The following is a 20958-nucleotide window of genomic DNA, read 5'->3' on the forward strand; positions in this document are numbered from 1 at the left end:
TAGCACCAAAATGCTCTCCCACTGATACACCTTCCACCTGCCTAGCTTCAATCCCTAAAACTAAGTCCAGAACCGTCCCTTCCCTTGTTCGGTGGCTAAAAAATTGGCGAGGCCGTGGAGGGATTGGAGGATGAAAATTTTAAAATTGAGGGGTTAACAAGCCTTGTGTGGTTCTATGCTTTATTCCCCTGAGATATACAGGAACATCCAGTGCGCCCTGAATTTGATGAAGTTACAATTGAGTTGGATAAAATTATTTTAACGTAATTGGACCATTTAAGGGTGTTCAACTGAAAATGAGTATTTCAAAAGGACAATGCAATAAAAACCAAACGCCGACCAGTTGAATTGAGCACAATTCTGAATCCCCCTCATACATAGCAGGTCCATGGACTACAAACGTTTGACAGATAACATTGAGCGGCGTTCTGCCGCTTTCGGGAGCGAGGAGACCGCTGTTTGTCCACTGTTGTTGGTGCCGCCTCTTTCATAGATTATTCAGCTCCCCTGTGATTAAATATTCAGCATGGCACAGCCCAGAGGGATTTGCAAGCGAACAGACGGCGGTGTAAAATGGCCAGGCTTAAAAAGTGAAGCAGGGGAAGACGTTCTGGAATTAATGATTTAAACAAAATCCCCAAACAACATAGAACATGGTTTTGGATCTCTCCCTGGTCGCTGCCAAGAACGGCGATCTCCAAACGCTGCAGGACTTGCAGAGTCGGGGTTTGATCCAGGAGAAAGTGTCCGATCACCTGGGAGCCTCTCCGGTCCATCACGCCGCCCGCTCCGGGAGGCTCAGCGCTCTTCGGTTCCTGGTGGAGGAAGCGAAACTGCCCGGCAACAAGCGAGCCAGGAACGGCGCAACTCCGGCGCACGACGCGGCGGCCACCGGCAACTTGGTCTGTCTGCAGTGGCTGCTCGACTCAGGGGGCTGCCTGCTACAGGTAAGGGGCTGAGGGCAGTGGGGCAGGAGCTGGGGGCAATGGGCAGGAGTTGGGGCAGGAGCTGGGGGCACTGGGGATAGGAGCTGGGGCATTGGGGCAGGAGCTGGGGCATTGGGGCAGGAGCTGAGGGCAGTGGGGCAGGAACTGGGGGCAGTGGGGATAGGATCTGGGGGTAGTGGGCGGGAGCTGGTGGCAGTGGGGCAGGAGCTGGGGCAGTGGAGCAGGAGCTGGGGGCAGTGAGGACAGGAACTGGGGCAGTGGGCAGGAGCTGGGGGCAGTGAGGACAGGAACTGGGGGCAGTGGGACAGGAGCAGGGGGCAAGAGCTGGGGGCAGTGGGGCAGGAGCTGAGGACAGGAGCTGGGGGCAGTGAGTACAGGAGCTGGGGGCAGTGGGCAGGAGCTGGGAGCAGTGGAGCTGTGGTTTGGAAACTGATCTCAGGCCATCGCTGGATGGGGAAAGGTCACTCGAATTGTTCCTTTAGGCCTCTGATCGTAAATAAATGTTAGTGCCCTGTGATGGTAATGGGATCCATTGATGGGAATAAATCCCTACAGAGTTCTAATGTTTCTCAATTATCATAATCATGCTCATTATAGTGCTAATAATAGTAAAAATATGCACCTCGATTAGGTCACCCTTCAGCCTTCCCTTTTCTACAGAAAAAAGCTACAACCTATCAGCTCTGCTATCATTCCTGTAAAGGTTTTGTGCACCTTCCCTAGTGCCTCTACATCCTTTTGTGACCATTTAAACCGGAATATTGAGAGGGATCCAAATCCTTGAATGTGCTCATGTTAACTGTGCCATTAATCATTTCTTCACCGTACAATGGGTAGGGTCTGAACTGTGTCCTGACGGAGCCTATGTGGGCTTCAGAAAGAGTTGGGAATATCAAGAGTTGGGTAGTTATTCCCTAACTTGCTTCTCCTGTTAATCACATTTGAATGAGATAGTGTTTGCCCTGTAAGGTATAAAACAAAGTCCTTTCATGAGATTGAGAATTCTAGGGTCTGTTTTCTTAACCAAGCTCTTGTATTGCAATGAAATACAGGAGGACCTCAGTAACAGCTCTCCTTTATTCCTTGTGTAATCTCCTGCTGTTTCCCATTATTCGTTATGTTACTTTCTCTGCATTCCATTGATCCTTGTGCAATTCCCTCCTGTGTTGCATTTTTCTGTGTGTAATTCCCTCTTGGATACCATTTTCCTATGTACTTCTTCCTTGTAACCTGTTACTCTCTGTGTTACCCTTCCTGTGTAATCCAGTGTCAGCTGTGGCTCAGTGGGCAGCACTCTCTCGCCTCTGGATCAGAAGGCTGTGTGTCCAAATCCTACTCTAGGAACTTGAGCGCAGAAATCTAGGCTGACACTCCAGCGCAGTGCTGAGGGAGTGCTGCACTGTCGGAGGTGCCATTTTCCAGATGTGTCATTAAACCGAGGCCCCGTCTGCTCTCTAAGGTGGACGTAAAAGATCCCATGGCACTGTTTCGAAGAAGAGCAGGGCAGTTCTCCCCGGTGTTCTGGCCAATATTTATCACTCAATCAACATCAGTAAAATAGATTATCTGGTCATTATCACATTACTGTTTGAGGGAGCTTGCTGTGCGCAAATTGGCTGCCGCGTTTCCCACATTACAACAGTGATTACACACCAAAAAGTACTTCATTGGCTGTAAAGCACTTTGAGATGCCCTGTGGTCTTGAAAGGCGCTATATAAATGTAAGTTAGTCTTTCTTTCTTCTTTATGTGACTCCTCCAGTTCCCTACAATTCCCTCCTCCGACCCAAGAGGGGGCAGACAAAAGGCAGGTAACTATAGGCCAGTTAATTTAACATCTGCAGCGGGGAAAATGCTTGAAGCTATCATTAAGGAAGAAATAGCGGGACATCTAGATAGGAATAGTGCAATCAAACAGACGCAACCTGGATTCATGAAGGGGAAATCATGTTTAACTAATTTATTGGAATTCTTTGAGGATATAACGAGCATGGTAGATAGAGGTGTACCGATAGATGTGGTGTATTTAGATTTCCAAAAGGCATTCGATAAGGTGCCACACAAAAGGTTACTGCAGAAGATAAAGGTACGCGGAGTCAGAGGAAATGTATTAGCATGGATAGAGAATTGGCTGGCTAACAGAAAGCAGAGAGTTGGGATAAATGGGTCCTTTTCGGGTTGGAAATCGGTGGTTAGTGGTGTGCCACAGGGATTGGTGCTGGGATCACAACTGTTTACAATATACATAGATGACTTGGAAGAGGAGACAGAGTGTAGTGTAACAAAATTTGCAGATGACACAAAGATTAGTGGGAAAGCGGGTTGTGTAGAGGACACAGAGAGGCTGCAAAGAGATTTAGATAGGTTAAGTGAATGGGCTAAGGTTTGGCAGATGGAATACAATGTCGGAAAATGTGAGGTCATCCACCTTGGAAAAAAAAACAGTAAAAGGGAATATTATTTAAATGGGGAGAAATTACAACATGCTGCGGTGCAGAGGGAGCTGGGGGTCCTTGTGCATGAATCCCAAAAAGTTAGTTTGCAGGTGCAGCAGGTAATCAGGAAGGCGAATGGAATGTTGGCCTTCATTGCGAGAGGGATGGAGGACAAAAGCAGGGAGGTCCTGCTGCAACTGTACAGGGTATTAGTGAGGCAATTCACACCTTGTTGGTGTTGTGGAGGCTTCCATTCAACCTATTCATGCTGCTTCAAAGGGTATGTTCGCAAGAGCTGTGGAACAATGGGGCACCTCCAACGAGCTTGCAAACAAGCTGCAAGCTTTGCAAAACCTGCTAACCACCACGTGGCAGAGGAAGATCGGTCCATGGTGGATCAAAGCAATTTCGAGCCTCAGAGAGAGGAGGCAGATGCTGAAGTACACGGGGTGCACACATTTTTGACGAAATGTCGACTTATAATACTAAGCGTAAAATTCAATGGCTTACCCATAGCCATGGAACTGGACACTGGTGCCAGCCAATCCATCATGAGTAAAAAGATGTTTGAGAGACTGTGGTACAACAAGGCATTCAGACCAGCCCTGAGCCCCATCCACACGAAACTGAGAACGTACACCAAAGAGCTTATCACTGTCCTGGGCAGCGCCATGGTCAAGGTCACCTATGAGGGCACGGTGCACGAACTGCCACTCTGGATTGTCCCGGGCGATGGCCCCACACTGCTTGGAAGGAGCTGGCTGGGCAAAATCCGCTGGAACTGGGATTACGTCCGAGTGCTATCACATGTCGATGAGGCCTCATGTATGCAGGTTCTTAACAAATTTCCTTCCCTTTTTGAGCCAGGCATTGGAAACTTTTCCAGGGCGAAGGTGCGGATCCACTTGGTCCCAGAGGCACGACCCATTCATCACAAGCCGCGAGCGGTACCTCACATGATGAGGAAGAGAGTGGAAATCAAGCTGGACAGGCTGCAACGCGAGGGCATCATTTCCCCAGTGGAATTCAGCGAGTGGGCCAGCCCGATTGTTCCAGTACTCAAAAGTAATCGCACGGTCAGGATTTGCGGCAATTATAAAGTAACTATTAATCGTTTCTCGCTACAGGACCAATACCCGCTACCTAAGGCAGATGACCTATTTGCGACGCTAGCAGGAGGCAAGACATTCACCAAGCTCGACCTGACTTCAGCCTACATGACGCAGGAGCTGGAGGAGTCTTCGAAGGGCCTCACCTGCATCAACACGCACAAGGGACTGTTCATCTACAACAGATGCCCGTTTGGAATTTGGTCGGCTGCAGCGATCTTCCAGAGAAACATGGTACCACACATGGTGGTCTTTCAGGACGACATATTGGTCACGGGTCGGAACACCGCCGAACACCTACAAAACCTGGAGGAGGTCCTCCAGCGACTGGATTGCGTAGGGCTGCGGCTGAAGAGGTCGAAATTCGTCTTCATGGCAACAGAAGTGGAGTTTTTGGGGAGAAAGATCGCGGCGGACGACATTCGGCCCACAGACGTTAAGACAGAGGCTATCAGGAACGCGCCCAGGCCACAGAACGTCATGGAGCTGCGGTCGTTCCTGGGACTCCTGAACTATTTTGGTAACTTCCTACTGGGGTTAAGCACCCTTTTAGAGCCCCTACATGTGTTATTGCGCAAAGGTGAAAACTGGGTATGGGGAAAAAAAACAAGTAATTGCTTTTGAGAAAGCCAGAAACATTTTATGCTCCAACAAGCTGCTTGTATTGTATAACCCGTGTAAAAGACTTGTGCTAGCATGTGACGCGTCGTCGTACAGAGTCGGGTGTGTATTACAACAAGCTAACGTTGCGGGGAAGTTGCAACCTGTCCCCTATGCTTCCAGGAGCGTGTCTAAGGTTGAGAGGGCCTACCGCATGATTGAGAAAGAGGCATTAGCGTGTGTGTTTGGGGTAAAGAAAATACATCAGTCCCTGTTTGGCCTCAAATTTGAGCTGGAAACTGATCACAAGCCCCTCACATCCCTGTTCCCTGAAAACAAGGAGATAAATACTAATGCCTCAGCCCGCATACAAAGGTGGGCACTCGCGCTATCAGCATATAACTATACCATCTGCCACAGGCCAGGCACCGAGAACTGTGCGGATGCTCTCAGTCGGCTACCATTGCCCACCATGGGGGTGGAAATGGCGCAGCCTGCAAACTTGTTGATGGTGGCGCAGCCCGCAGACTTACTGATGGTCATGGAAGCGTTTGAAAATGAAAAATCACCTGTCACGGCCCGCCAGATTAGGCCTTGGACCAGTCAAGATCCTCTGTTGTCCCTAGTAAAAAAACTGTGTACTGCATGGGAGCTGGGCCAGCATCCCCGTTGAAATGCAAGAGCCAATCAAGCCGTTCCAGCAGCGAAAGGATGAGCTGTCCATTCAGGCAGATTGCCCGTTGTGGGGTAACCGCGTAGTGTTACCAAAAAAGGGCAGGAAGACGTTCATCTCGGATCTCCACAGCACACACCCGGGTATAGTAATGATGAAAGCGATAGCCACGTCCCACGTGTGGTGGCCTGGTATCGACTTTGACTTAGAGTCCTGTGTACGGCAATGCAACGTATGTACTCAGTTGAGCAACGCGCCCAGAGAGGCACCACTAAGTTTGTGGTCCTGGCCCTCCAGACCATGGTCAAGGATCCATGTCGACTATGCGGGCCCATTTCTCGGTAAAATGTACCTGGTGGTAGTGGATGCTTTTTCAAAATGGATTGAATGTGACATAATGTCAGGAAGCACCGCCACTGCCACCATTGAAAGCCTGAGGGCCATGTTTGCCACCCACGGCCTGCCTGACATACTGGTCAGTGATAACGGGCCATGTTTCACCAGTGCCGAATTTAAAGAATTCATGACCCGCAATGGGATTAAACATGTCACCTCGCCTCGTTTAAACCGGCCTCCAATGGGCAGGCAGAGCGGGCAGTACAAACCATCAAACAGAGCCTCAAACGAGTCACAGAAGGCTCACTCCAAACTCGCCTGTCCCGAGTACTGCTCAGCTATCGCACGAGACCCCACTCGCTCACAGGGGTGTCCCCGGCTGAGCTACTCATGAAAAGGATACTTAAAACCAGACTCTCGCTGGTTCACCCCAACCTGCATGATCAGGTAGAGAGCAGGCGGCAGCAACAAAATGTAAACGATGGTCGCGCCACTGTGTCACGGGAAATTGATCTGAATGACCCTGTGTATGTGCTAAACTATGGGCATGGTCCCAAGTGAATCGCGGGCACGGTGATAGCTAAAGAAGGGAGTCGGGTGTTTGTAGTCAAACTAGAAAATGGACAAATTTGCAGAAAGCACCTGGACCAAACGAGGCTGCGGTTCACAGACTGCCCTGAACAACCCACAGCAGACACCACCTTTTTCGAGCCCACAACACACACCCAAAGGATCAACGACACCACGCCGGACCAGGAAATCGAACCCATCATGCCCAACAGCCCATCAAGGCCAGGCTCACCTAGCAGCCCTGCAGGGCCAACAACACGCCAGCCCAGCGAGGGCACAGCCAACACACCAGAACAGACATTTGTACCGAGGCGGTCCACCAGTGAGAGAAAGGCTCCCGACCGCTTCACCTTGTAAATAGTTTTCACTTTGACTTTGGCGGGGGGGGAAGTGATGTTGTGTATCTGTAAAGCATGTGTATCTGCAAAGGGAGCACTGTATATAAACCGGCCCCTAAGGTCTGTTCCTCACTCTGAAGTGTCTTATTGAAGACTGAGGTCACTGTTACTTTAACCTTCCTGTGTGCAGCCTCATCTGTGTTAGGAACACAATATTCTCTGTAACTTCCTCCTACATCCAACAACTAGGAGGACAAGGGGGGAATGATTGAAATAAAATAGGAGATTTCTTTTAAGCATTTTTTAGTACAAGAATATGGACTGATTATAAATTACACAGAACAACATAGAATGTACAGCGCAGAAACAGGCCATTCGGCCCAACTGGTCTTTGCCGGTGTTTATGCTCCACACAAGACTCCTCCCACCCGACTTCATCTCACCCTGTCAGCATATCCTTCTATTCCTTTCTCCCTCATATACTTACCTACCTTCCTCTTAAAGACATCTATGTTATTCACCTCAACTGCTCCCTGTGGTAGCAAGTTCCACATTCACACCATTCTCTGGGTAAAGAAGTTTCTTCTGAATTCCTTATTATATTTATTCGGGACTATCTTATATTTATGACCCCTACTTTTGAACACCTTCTTTATGCCTACCCTATCAAATCCCTTCATAATTTTAAAGACCTCTGTTAAGTCACCCCTCAGCCTTCCCTTTTCTATAGAAAAAAGATACAGGGAAGTCTTGCTACAGTTATACAGGGTATTGGTGAGGCCACACTTGCAATACTGCGTGCAGTTTTGGTTTCCATATTTACGAAAGGATATACTTGCTTTGGAGGCAGTTCAGAGAAGGTTCACTCGGTTGATTCCGGAGATGAGGAGGTTGACTTATGAGGAAAGGTTGAATAGGTTGGGCCTCTACTCATTGGAATTCCGAAGAATAAGAGGGAAGCTTATTGAAATGTATAAGATTATGAGGGGGCTTGACAAGGTGGATGCAGAGAAGATGTTTCCACTGATGGGGGAGACTAGAACTAGAGGGCATGATCTTAGAATAAGGGGCCGCCCATTTAAAACTGAGATGAGGAGAAATTTCTTCTCTCAGAGAGTTGTGAATCTGTGGAATTCGCTGCCTCAGAGAGCTGTGGAAGCAGGGACATTGTCTACTTCTGTCTTAAATTTATTCAGTTTCTTAAATGATAAGAGATTATGGGAAGTGGGTGGGGAAGTGGAGCTGAGTCCATGATCAGATTAGCCATGATCTTATTGAATGGTGGTGCAGGCTCGAGGGCCCGTATGGCCTACTCCTGCTCTTATTTCTTATGTTATTTTATTAACCTCTCAGCTTTGGTATCATTCCGGTAAACCTTTTTAGAACTGGTGCCTCTATATCCTTTTTGGAATATGGAGACTTGCATTTGTACAGCGCTTTTCACAACCTCAGGATGTCCCAAAGCAAGTACTTTTTGAAGTGTCGTCACTGTTATAATGTGGGAAACGCAGCAGCCAATTTGCGCACAGCAAGGGCCCACAAACAGCACTGTGATAATGACCAGATAATCTGTTTTTAGCGATGTTAGTTGAGGGACAAATATTGGCCAGGCCACCGGGGATAACTCCCCTGCTCTTCTTTGAAATTGTGCCATGGGACCTTTTACGTCCACCTGAGAGGGGCAGACGGGGCCTCGGTCTAACGTCTCATCTCAAAGATGGTACCTGTGACAGTGCAGCACTCTGCCAAGATTATGTGCTTAAGTCTCTGGAGTGTGACATGATCCCACCAGTAAAATATTAGAGCAATTTGATGACCTCCATACTTTCCTTGGTGCATGCTCATTATCACGGGGACAATATATAGGGAAATCATTAAGAAAGCAGGAGAATTACCGGTGAAAAATGCAGGAAGGATCTGACCATCATCTGGGAAACGCTGAGATTTGCTTCTCATGTACAGTTATTTAATGAGCATCAGAAGGCACAAGAACATTGCTTTCCTGAAATTCAATTTATGCTTATCACTGACGCAATTGGAACTGTTGGAAGGTGCCCCTGGAGTCATGTGGCAAACACAAGACTAATTGGGATCTATTTAAGGCCTCGTCAGGAACTTAATTATATTTTTACGTGTTTCAATTTAAAGTCCTCATTCCCTAGTGCACAAACAATATTTATTACAATGCTGCCGAGTGAGGCAGGAATACCAAAACGTTAAGTATTGTAATTATAGGTGTCACCGTGGCTCAGTGGTTAGCACACTTGCCTCTGAGTCAGAAGGTTGTGGGTTCAAGTTGCACTCCAGAGACTTCAACACAGAAATCTAGGCTGATACTCCCAGTGCCGTGCTGAGGGAGTGCTGTCTTTTGGATGAGATGTTAAACCGAGGTCCCATGGCACTATTTGGAAGAAGAGCTGGGGATTTATCCTTAGTGACCTGGTCAATATTTATCCCTCAGTTAACATCACTAAAACACAGATTATTTGGTCATTATCACATTGCCGTTTTTGGGAGCTTGCTGTGCGCAATTTGGCTGCCGTATTTCCAACATTACAACAGTGATTACACTTCAGAGAGTACTTCATTGGCTGTAAATGTGCTTTGGGATATCCTGAGGTCATGAAAGGTGCTCCATAAAGGCACAGTCTTTCTTTAACTGACTTGATCCCCTAAAAATTAATATATTTTGATTGATTACTGTCTCAAAATATTTCTGAGATAGAAAGTCCATTAATCTCTTTATTCTGTTGAAGCATTGCCCTTTTAGAGAGAAAAATTAAACAAATAATAAAGTTCAGCGCAATGTATCTCCATCTATATTACTGGATAGTCAAAACTGATTCCAGCTGTGGTGCCCTGTGATCGCCCCACTGGGTCGGGGAGGTTGGGGGTGGGGATACAGTGAGTTTTACGATACCTGGTTACTGTCCAGTGTGTGTGTGTGTGTGAGAACTTATTAATGCCTCTATCTTTCAATTAAGAACCGGTTGGAGCCAGATGGGAGATGTAGGTCAATCTGTGAGATGGAGCAGAGTTGAGCTACTGAACGTAAAACGTTTTCACTCAGCAGCAACTTGCCCTTGTGTGGCACCTTTAACTTTGCAAAACATCCCGAAGCAGTTTACCAACAGGAACTGGGCATTGAGGAGAAGGTTGGGCTTTTTTGATGGATCAATAAGCTAACAAGACTCACCACAACGGGTGTCCCATTAAAGGACACTATTAATATAACAATCATATGGTCAAATCAAACTAAAAGCTCAACATCGCAAATAATCCCAACAGGAGAAAAGGAGGTGACAGAAAGCATAGTCAAAGTAGGTTTTGAGGAGCCTTTAAAAGTGGAGAATGGTGTTTGAAACCATTTATAAATTACTTCATCTATCACATTGCTGTTTGTGGGAGCTTGCAGTACGCAAATTGGCTGCCACGTTTCCCACATTACAACAGTGACTACACTCCAAAAAATACTTCATTGACTGTAATGCACTTTGAGACGCCCGGTGGTCGTGAAAGGCGCTATATAAATCCAAGTCTTACTTTATATTAAAGGATACTATATAGTGAGAGGTTGAGTATAGTACCTGTGCTATTTTGCTAGATACATGTGTGACAGAGAAATAAAACACTTGTCAGGCATGAATTGTTAATTTGCTTTGTGTAATCCAGCAATAAACTGATGCCCTGCTGTGGTGTTAGCTGTATTATGGCAGGTTTAGAGGTGTCTATATTTAGTTCAAGTAGATTACTTTCGATGCAACAGTGCAGCATCAGCGCATTGCAAGGACTAGAATACGCAACTAGCTCTTGGGATATGGGCATTGTAAAACTGCTGCAGGTCTTTCATAGGCAGATCCTTGGAATCGAGGAAGACTTGCTTCCACTCTTAACATAAGTCCTTAGGTGGCTGAATAGTCCAATATGAGAACCACAGTCCCTGTCGCAGGTGGGACAGATAGTCGTTGAGGGAAGGGGTGGGTGGGACAGGTTTGCCGCACGCTTGATTTTTGCATGCTCTCGGCGATGAGACTCGAGGTGCTCAGCGCCCTCCCGGATGCACTTTCTCCACTTAGAGTGGTCTTTGGCCAGGAACTGCCAGGTATCAGTGGGGATGTTGCACTTTATCAGGGAGGCTTTGAGGGTGTCCTTGTAACGTTTCCACTGCCCACCTTTGGCTCGTTTGCCATGAAGGAGTTCCAAATAGAGCGCCTGCTTTGGGAGTCTCGTGTCTGCCCAGTGGAGCTGATCAAGTGATCAGGCCTTTATAAAGCCCGACACAGACCAGTGTCTGCATGTGTGTGCACACGAGTGCCTGCGGTGGAAGAGTTGTGGGTTAAGTAAGGTGAGGCAGAGTTGCAGTGTGGGTGGGGGCGGGTGTTGTGCCAGGTGCTACCAGATTTTATCCCCTCCAATTTTATGCCCTTATTTCCTACACTCTCTGAAGTGGTTTGGCTTTGTATCAACACAAAAGTTACAGTGTAAATGTAGCCTGGATCTAGCATCAGGATCTGACTTGACGGTAGCAGGAAGCTGAGTGAGAGTGCCTGGAGGACGTGGTCTCTGGTACTCTCTGCTTTGCTTGGCATTAAATTTGAGCCTTGGCACCTGATTTACACTCCAGAGGGTAGAGTTTCTGCTTTGGGCGCAATTGGAAAATTGCATCCATCATCATCATCATCGGCAGTCCCTCGGAATCGAGGAAGACTTGCTTCCACTCTTAACACGAGTGGCTGAACAGTCCAATACGAGAACCACAGTCTCTGTCACAGGTGGGACAGATAGTGGTTGAGGGTAAGGGAGGGTGGGACTGTTTTGCCGCATGCTCTTTCCACTGCCTGCGCTTGATTTCTGCATGCTCTCGACGATGAGACTTGAGGTGCTCAGCGCCCTCCTAAAATGCGCTTAAATGTCAAATGTTTGTATTATAACACTCCTGTGAAGCACCTTGGGACGTTTTACGATGTTAAAGGCTAGTATTTAAGTACGAGTTGTTGTTGTTGTTTGAAGCTGCGCTGTTTATGTTACAGATCAAGTTTCTGATAAAATTCATGTGTGTAATCACAACTGCAAAATCTTCATGACCAAATGCAATCAGCATCGTAATAGAATGTAATTGTTTCTTTTTTTCCATTAGAAAGTATTTCTCGATGTAGTTAAGAATGGTAACCTGGTGCAGTTTTATTAATGCAGCTGGAAATGGGTTTATCACCAAAAATGAGTATTTTTAATGAGTGTCCAGTCCTCCACCTGTGAGTAACCCGAATTAAAATCACTGAAAATTACTTTTTAAAAACTGCACGGAACCATTTAATAGTTTCGTTGGTACTAATTTTTTTAGTAAATTAAATATTTTTTGAACGTGAAAAAACTTTTCAAACGTGCCTACTAGAGCCTTTGCGCACAAGAAAATGAGCGCAATTTGAAGAGTCTTCCCAATCCAGCGCAATTGGTGGAATCTCACAATATCGGCCTGGAGGCGGGGCCAATTTTGTGGGCGGGGCCTGATCCGGGCGAATTTACGTTTACGCCAGTGTAAAAGATCACGGAAATCACGAACGTAAGTGGCTTTGGCCATAACTCACTGATGTTTAAACTTCCACGATGCCCAGGTTTCTGCTTGGCAACACTAAACTTGGGAATGTAAATGCACCGTTATATTTTCACTCTCTCAAGCTATTTTCTTTGCCACCTTTTTCCACCGTCTTCCAAAAGCCAGCTCAAAACCTGCTTCTTTGACCGTGCCTCCAATCACCTCTCCGAAGGTCTTTCCTACTTAAAGAGGAGATTAATGCAATAGTTAGGAAAGACATTAGCTTGGATGATGTGGAATCTATATGGGTAGAGCTGCAGAACACCAAAGGGCAAAAAACGTTAGTGGGAGTTGTGTACAGACCTCCAAACAGTAGTAGTGATGTTGGGGAGGGCATCAAACAGGAAATTAGGGGTGCATGCAATAAAGGTGCAGCAGTTATAATGGGTGACTTTAATATGCACATAGATTGGGCTAACCAAACTGGAAGCAATACGGATTTCCTGGAGTGCATAAGGGATGGTTTTCTAGACCAATATGTCGAGGAACCAACTAGGGGGGAGGCCATCTTAGACTGGGTGTTGTGTAATGAGAGAGGACTAATTAGCAATCTCATTGTGCGAGGCCCCTTGGGGAAGAGTGACCATAATATGGTGGAATTCTGCATTAGGATGGAGAATGATACAGTTAATTCAGAGGCCATGGTCCAGAACTTAAAGAAGGGTAACTTTGAAGGTATGAGGCGTGAATTGGCTAGGATAGATTGGCGAATGATACTTAAGGGGTTGATTGTGAATGGCCAATGGCAGACATTTAGAGACCGCATGGATGAATTACAGCAATTGTACATTCCTGTCTGGCGTAAAAATAAAAAAGGGAAGGTGGCTCAACCGTGGCTATCTAGGGAAATCAGGGATAGTATTAAAGCCAAGGAAGTGGCATACAAATTGGCCAGAAATAGCAGTGAACCTGGGGACTGGGAGAAATTTAGAACTCAGCAGAGGAGGACAAAGGGTTTGATTAGGGCAGGGAAAATGGAGTACGAGAAGAAGCTTGCAGGGAACATTAAGGCGGATTGCAAAAGTTTCTATAGGTATGTAAAGAGAAAAAGGTTAGTAGGTCCCCTGCAGTCAGAATCAGGGGAAGTCATAACGGGGAACAAAGAAATGGCAGACCAATTGAACAAGTACTTTGGTTCGGTATTCACTAAGGAGGACACAAACAACCTTCCGGATATAAAAGGGGTCAGAGGGTCTAGTAGGGAGGAGGAACTGAGGGAAATCTTTATTAGTCGGAAAATTGTGTTGGGGAAATTGATGGGATTGAAGACCGATAAATCCCCAGGGCCTGATGGACTGCATCCCAGAGTACTTAAGGAGGTGGCCTTGGAAATAGCGGATGCATTGACAGTCATTTTCCAACATTCCATTGACTCTGGATCAGTTCCTATGGAGTGGAGGGTAGCCAATGTAACCCCACTTTTTAAAAAAGGAGGGAGAGAGAAAACAGGGAATTATAGACCGGTCAGCCTGACCTCAGTAGTGGGTAAAATGATGGAATCAATTATTAAGGATGTCATAGCAGCGCATTTGGAAAATGGTGACATGATAGGTCCAAGTCAGCATGGATTTGTGAAGGGGAAATCATGCTTGACAAATCTTCTGGAATTTTTTGAGGATGTTTCCAGTAAAGTGGACAAAGGAGAACCAGTTGATGTGGTATATTTGGACTTTCAGAAGGCTTTCGACAAGGTCCCACACAAGAGATTAATGTGCAAAGTTAAAGCACATGGGATTGGGGGTAGTGTGCTGATGTGGATTGAGAACTGGTTGTCAGACAGGAAGCAAAGAGTAGGAGTAAATGGGTACTTTTCAGAATGGCAGGCAGTGACTAGTGGGGTACCGCAAGGTTCTGTGCTGGGGCCCCAGCTGTTTACATTGTACATTAATGATTTAGACGAGGCGATTAAATGTAGTATCTCCAAATTTGCGGATGACACTAAGTTGGGTGGCAGTGTGAGCTGCGAGGAGGATGCTATGAGGCTGCAGAGTGACTTGGATAGGTTAGGTGAGTGGTCAAATGCATGGCAGATGAAGTATAATGTGGATAAATGTGAGGTTATCCACTTTGGTGGTAAAAACAGAGAGACAGACTATTATCTGAATGGTGACAGATTAGGAAAAGGGAAGGTGCAACGAGACCTGGGTGTCATGGTACATCAGTCATTGAAGGTTGGCATGCAGGTACAACAGGCGGCTAAGAAAGCAAATGGCATGTTGGCCTTCATAGCGAGGGGATTTGAGTACAGGGGCAGGGAGGTGTTGCTACAGTTGTACAGGGCCTTGGTGAGGCCACACCTGGAGTATTGTGTACAATTTTGGTCTCCTAACTTGAGGAAGGACATTCTTGCTATTGAGGGAGTGCAGCGAAGATTCACCAGACTGATTCCCGGGATGGTGGGACTGACCTATCAAGAAAGACTGGATCAACTGGGCTTGTATTCACTGGAGTTCAGAAGAATGAGAGGGGACCTCATAGAAACGTTTAAAATTCTGACGGGTTTAGACAGGTTAGATGCAGGAAAAATGTTCCCAATGTTGGGGAAGTCCAGAACCAGGGGTCACAGTCTAAGGATAAGGGGTAAGCCATTTAGGACCGAGATGAGGAGAGACTTCTTCACCCAGAGAGTGGTGAACCTGTGGAATTCTCTGCCACAGAAAGTGTTTGGGGCCAATTCACTAAATATATTCAAAAGGGAGTTAGATGAAGTCCTTACTACTCGGGGGATCAAGGGGTATGGCGAGAAAGCAGGAAGGGGGTACTGAAGTTTCATGTTCAGCCATGAACTCATTGAATGGCGGTGCAGGCTAGAAGGGCTGAATGGCCTGCTCCTGCACCTATTTTCTATGTTTCTATGTTTCTATGGTCCTCCTGTGAAGTGCTTCCGGATGTCTTCCTAAATAGGCAGGAGTAGACAACTGTAAATTGTCATTGATGCTTTTGGGTGAAGTTGCCAGCTTGTGAGCAGTTTTGTGTTGTGGGTGTAGAGCCACTAAGAACTTAGAATATCCAAACTTATCTCTGTAGGCGTGTTACTGCCACGCACGGGGGAGGAGAGTTTCATCCCATCATTCTGAGCGAGTCTCAGAGGTGACGGGGTGGCATGCTAATCCCAAGTGGCACCTCGTCTCTATAGACTCCCTTTTTCATCACATTGCGCATACTGAGAACCTGTCAACAGTACTGAAGTACTCGACATGCTTGGTAGGATTTACGAAGTGCGTCAGCCAGTGGCTCAGTGGGTAGCACACTTGCCTCTGAGCCAGAAGGTTGTGGGTTCATGTCCCACTCCAGAGACTTGAGCACAAATGTCAAGGCTGACACTCCCAGTGCAGTGCTGAGGGAGTGCTGCACTGTCAGAGATGTTGTCTTTCTGATGAGATGTTAAACCGAGGTCCTGCCTGCTCTCTCAGGTGGATGTAAAAGATCCCATGGCACTATTTCGAAGAACAGTAGGGCAATTATTCCTGGTGTCCTGGCCAATATTTATCCCTCAATTAAAACTTTGTCATTTTCACATTGCTGTTTGTGGGAGCTTGCTGTGTGCAAACTGGCTGCTGCACTTCCTATATTACAACTGTGACTACACTTCAAAAAGTCCTTAATTGGCTGTAAAGCGCTTTGGGACGTCCGATGGTCATGAAAGGCGCTATATAAAGGCAAGCCTTTCCTTTCTTTTAACATATGAACAAAGCCAAACAGGAAAAGACCTGGTTCACCCAGCCTGTCCCACACGATTGTGATACCTTGTGCATCATAATATATACACTCCACCCCGCCCGAAACCACAGGCTCGAGAGAGAGGAAAACAAACAGACAAAACTGCAGGCCAATTTGGAGGGAAAAGAATTTGGGAAATCCCTCTCCGACCCCCTTACGTGACCAAAACTAGTCCAGGAGAGCACTCTGGCCCTAATAATTTTATGCTGTATCTACTTTTTGTACAAGGCGATCTCCGCCCCAGCTAGAAACAGTTCCAGGTCCTGCTCGAAGGAATACAGCAAAATCCATGCCACTGTAGGAGCCGGCAGCCTCTACCAGAGGTCCACTGTTGTCTGGGAAAAGAACCACCTCCTGACGTCTAATCTACATCTGGCCTTGTACAACTTTAAATTGTGACCCCTCCCCTTTCCGCCCCCCCAGGTCGTCCCTGACTAATTTAATTGGAACAAACTGTCACCTCGAACACAATCTATTCCCTTCATCATCTTCTAAACCTCGATCAGATCAACCCAACGCTTCTCTAAAGTGTACAGTCCCAGCTCTTTTAGCCTACTGTGCCTGACTAATATGCCTCAAATTGGAAATTAATCTCGTGGCCATCCTCTGCACCCTTTCCAAAGCCTCAATATCACGCACCCTGTGAGGAGACCAAAACTGGACACAGTATTCCAACTGTGGCCGTTATAACCATTTTGGAAATGGCTTTCGAATACTGCACGGATCTGAAAGACTGACAGATGTATTTTTTCAATCTCTGCAGGATAAGGACAGTTCTGGAGCAACAGTTCTGCACCTCGCTGCACGCTTCGGGCACCACGATATCACGGAGTGGTTATTGAAAGGCGCAGGCAGTGACCCAACATCAGCGACAGACACCGGAGCACTCCCCGTGCATTACGCTGCCGCCAAAGGCGACCTACCATCACTGCGCCAGCTGCTCGGACACTGTCCCAAGTAAGTAATAGGGAGGATCGAGATGAGCTGAGATAGTTGCTTGGTGCGGTGTGATTGAAACAAGTCGTTGGTTACAGTACAAAAGCAAAATACTGCGGATGCTGGCATCTGAAAGAAAATGCTGGAAATCTCAGCGGGTCAGGCAGCATCTGTGGAGAGGCAGCAGAGTTAACGTTTCGGGTCTGTGGCCCTTCGTCAGAACTGGAAAAGTTCGAGATGTTACAGATTCTTAAGGAAGTGCAAAGGTGGTGAAAGGGGGAGGGGTGGAAAGAACAAAAGGGAAGTCTGTGACAGGGTGGAGGGAAGGAGAGATTAGAGAGACAAAAGGGATGATGGGCAAAAAGGAGATGGTAATGGCACAAGTTAGGAAACAAAAGATGAGTCTAGATGGGGTGTGAATGGCAGAATCATCACCGGTTGCCATGGGAAAGGGAAAAAAATGGGAGGGGGGTTTGTAAAAAAGGAGGAAAGGGGAAGAAAAAATATTATGGGCAGAGGTTATGGTCTGAAATTGTTGAACTCGATGTTGAGTCCAGAAGGCTGTAAAGGGCCGAAACGAAGGATGAAGTGCTGTTCCTCGAGCGTGTGTTGTTACAGTATCTGTGCAGTTACTTGCTGCCTTTGTGGAGAATTGGGCAAAGTGAGGTCAAGTGTGACTACTGATGGTTTTAGGATCCTTGAAATTTGGGCTCCGTTCAAAGGAAAGCCAGCACAGGTGCAAAGCTTTAACATTCTCGATACGGTTGGCAGATTTTGCTCCTATTACATTTGGACAAAAAAGGGTCATCATGGAGGAAAATCGGGCGCGGGAAGGTTGTGCGCCTGCAACAGGGCAGGCCCCGCTTTCCCGCCATTAATTGAAATATCATTTGTTTGACGTTTCTCCTCTGTTGCGCTGGGTCGATGCTGCTGTGAGGTTTTCACCAGAATGATAGCGGGAATGAGGACAGGTTGCGTAGACTAGCCTTACGTTCCCGTGAGTGTAGAAGATTAAGGGGTGATCTACTTGAGGTGTTTAAGATGCTTAAAGGATTTGATAGGGTAGATAAAAAGTAACTATTTCCTCTGGTGGGAGGAGGCCAGAACAAGGAGGGTGGGGGGGGGGGGGGCATTACTTTAAAATTAGAGCCAGGCCGTTCAAGAGTGTTGTCAGGAAGCACTTCTTCACACAAAGGGTAGTGGAAAATGTTCCGTGTAAGCTGTGCAGCCACACAACCGCACAGCACTCCCTGGCGCAGCCAGCCTTTCAATATAAAACCGCACAAGTGCGGTATTTTAAATGGCCTGACTAGCCCCTTAAAGGGGCTGCGCGGCTCCTAACAAAATTAGAGGAAACATTGGTAGTGGAACTCTGGAACTCTCTCCTCCAAAAAGCTGTTGAGGCTTGGGGGTCAATTGAAAATTAAAAAACTGAAACTGATAGATTTTTTGTGAGGCAAGTGTAATAACCCCTTATTAAGAGTTACAGAATGAAAGCGGGTAGATGGAGTTCAGATACAGATCATCCATGATCAGCGTTCCCCCTAAAGGAACTGATTGTGATGTCCCGCACACTGATCGAGGTCCCGCGCACCAAACGCAAGATCCCGCGCACTGATCGCGATGTCCCACGCACCGATCGTGAGATCCCGCGCACCGATCGCCAGATCCTGCGCATCGATCCTGTGGTCCCATACACCGATCGCGTTATCCCGCGCACGGATCAAGGTCCCGCGCACGGATCGTGATGTCCTGCGTACCGATCGAGGTCCCGCGCACCGATTGAGATCCCGCGCACCAATCCTGTGGTCCCACACTCCAACTGCGAGATCCCGCGCACGGATCAAGGTCCCGCGCACGGATCGAGGTCCCGCGCACGGATCGGGATCCCCGCACGGATCCTAAGGTCCCACACACCGATCGATGTCTTGCGCACCGATCGATGTCCCGCTCACCGATCCCGAAGTCCCACGCACCGATCCTAAGGTCTTGCGCAGTCCGTTGACCAGCTGCTGCCGCAGGAAGACATACCGCACGTGCACGGCCGCGCTGCAAATTTAAAGGGCCCACGCAGGGGGAAAAAAATTAGAGGGAACGTCGGCCATGATCTAATTGATTGGTTTAACAGGCTCGAGGGGCTGAATGGCCTACTCCTGTTCCTATGTTCCTGTTTGTGTTAAACTGATCGCCCTGTTTACCATTATAGAAAAGTCACAGGAAGGGAATGTATGGAGTACTGACAGGAGATACCCTGCGTTCTGACCACAAGGATGCCCCGTATCTTGTGCATGTCTTAAGTTACTGCTCTGGACGCTGTTTCTCATCAGAGTGAATGAGAAAAAATGCTGAGTTATGATGAGAGAGCGAGAGAGAAGGCCTTCAGTCAGTGTTGTTTTTGTGGACTATAATGAGTCGTGGCTTAGTATTTTCATCATTAAATTAAAATGAGTAATTTCTTGTGAAAAATGAAACTAAAATAAGTTAAAATTTTGAGATAAGGAAATAAAGAGAAATGTAAATTATTTCTAGCACCCAAACAGCGCTGGTCAATAATCCACAAACCTGTTGTGCCAGGAATTTCCTTGGAGCTGATGTGGGCCCCACCACCGTAACACCAGAATGAGTTTCTGCCAAACTTCCAGTGCAGTTATAACGGCAGAGCGGGATCGTTCCGAGGAAGTTCCTGGCCACTGTGACTTTGTTAGGTTTTTAACCTCAGATACTTTCCTCAGATTCACAAGGGAATTGAATAACTGCTTAAAGGGCAGAGGGGAGGCGGGGGGGGGGGGGGGGAAAGGATATACAGGGAAAGAGCAGGGGGAATGGGACTAATTGGGTAACTCTTTCAAAGAGCCAGCACAGGCACAGTGGGCCAAATGGAGCCCTCCTGTGCTGTATCTTTCTATGATTCTATTTTCGCCATTGAGAATCATTCCCACAAATGAGTCCTTGTTGCCTCTGAATTGGAGTTTGCCTTTACCTGCCCTGTATTTAGATAATTGTAGCGAACCAAGGGATTGAAAAGAAATCTTTGTTACTATATATTTTTACTATATTTTGGCTTATTGTACGGTCCTTGACTTCAAAAACAATAGAATATGCATATTGTCACAACATGGCTTTGGCTATGAACTACCTAACAAATCTATTAAACAATGAATATATAAGTGACATATAGTGTAAAATTGGCACTGGCACCCATTTTCTGAATGAAAAATGGGGGCAAAAATATCCCAAGGTCACCTGAAAATCATCCGATGCCATATTAACCTCGTACGATTTTCAGGCATCTGGGGCAACCACCTAATAAAAGCATTACCCGCCCTGGAGCTGACCTGCCCGGCGCAGGCGGCAAGGACACCCACCCAAAGCTGCCGGGGTCCTTTTTAGCACATGCATAAGTTGTGCTCCAAATGTATCGGAGTTGACAGATCTGTTAAGTGTGAGAGAATGCACAGCACAACACATATGTGTGTCATCATCATAGGCAGTCCCTCCAAAACGAGGTCGACTTGCTTCCACTCTAAAAATGAGTTCTCAGGTGAGTGTACAGTCCAATACGAGAATTACAGTCTCTGTCACAGGTGGGACAGACAGTCGTTGAGGGAAGGGGTGGGTGGGACTGGTTTGCCGCACGCTCCTTCCGCTGCCTGCGCTTGCTTTCTGCACGCCCTCGGTGCTCAGCGCCCTCCCGGATGCACT

The 20958-nt window shown here is 47.1% G+C and overlaps 1 protein-coding gene across 1 annotated transcript in view; it reads left to right on the forward strand.

Moving 5' to 3' along the window:
• Positions 1-653: 653 nt before the first annotated feature.
• Positions 654-20958, forward strand: part of espn (espin) — a 196131-nt gene continuing 175826 nt past the window's right edge. The window contains exons 1-2 of the mRNA XM_070861017.1: positions 654-947; positions 17084-17277. Coding sequence (XP_070717118.1) covers positions 654-947; positions 17084-17277 — 488 coding nt within the window. The remainder of the gene's footprint in view (positions 948-17083; positions 17278-20958) is intronic.

Source organism: Pristiophorus japonicus, chromosome 18 (assembly GCF_044704955.1).
Source record: "Pristiophorus japonicus isolate sPriJap1 chromosome 18, sPriJap1.hap1, whole genome shotgun sequence".
Lineage (NCBI taxonomy): Eukaryota > Metazoa > Chordata > Chondrichthyes > Pristiophoridae > Pristiophorus > Pristiophorus japonicus.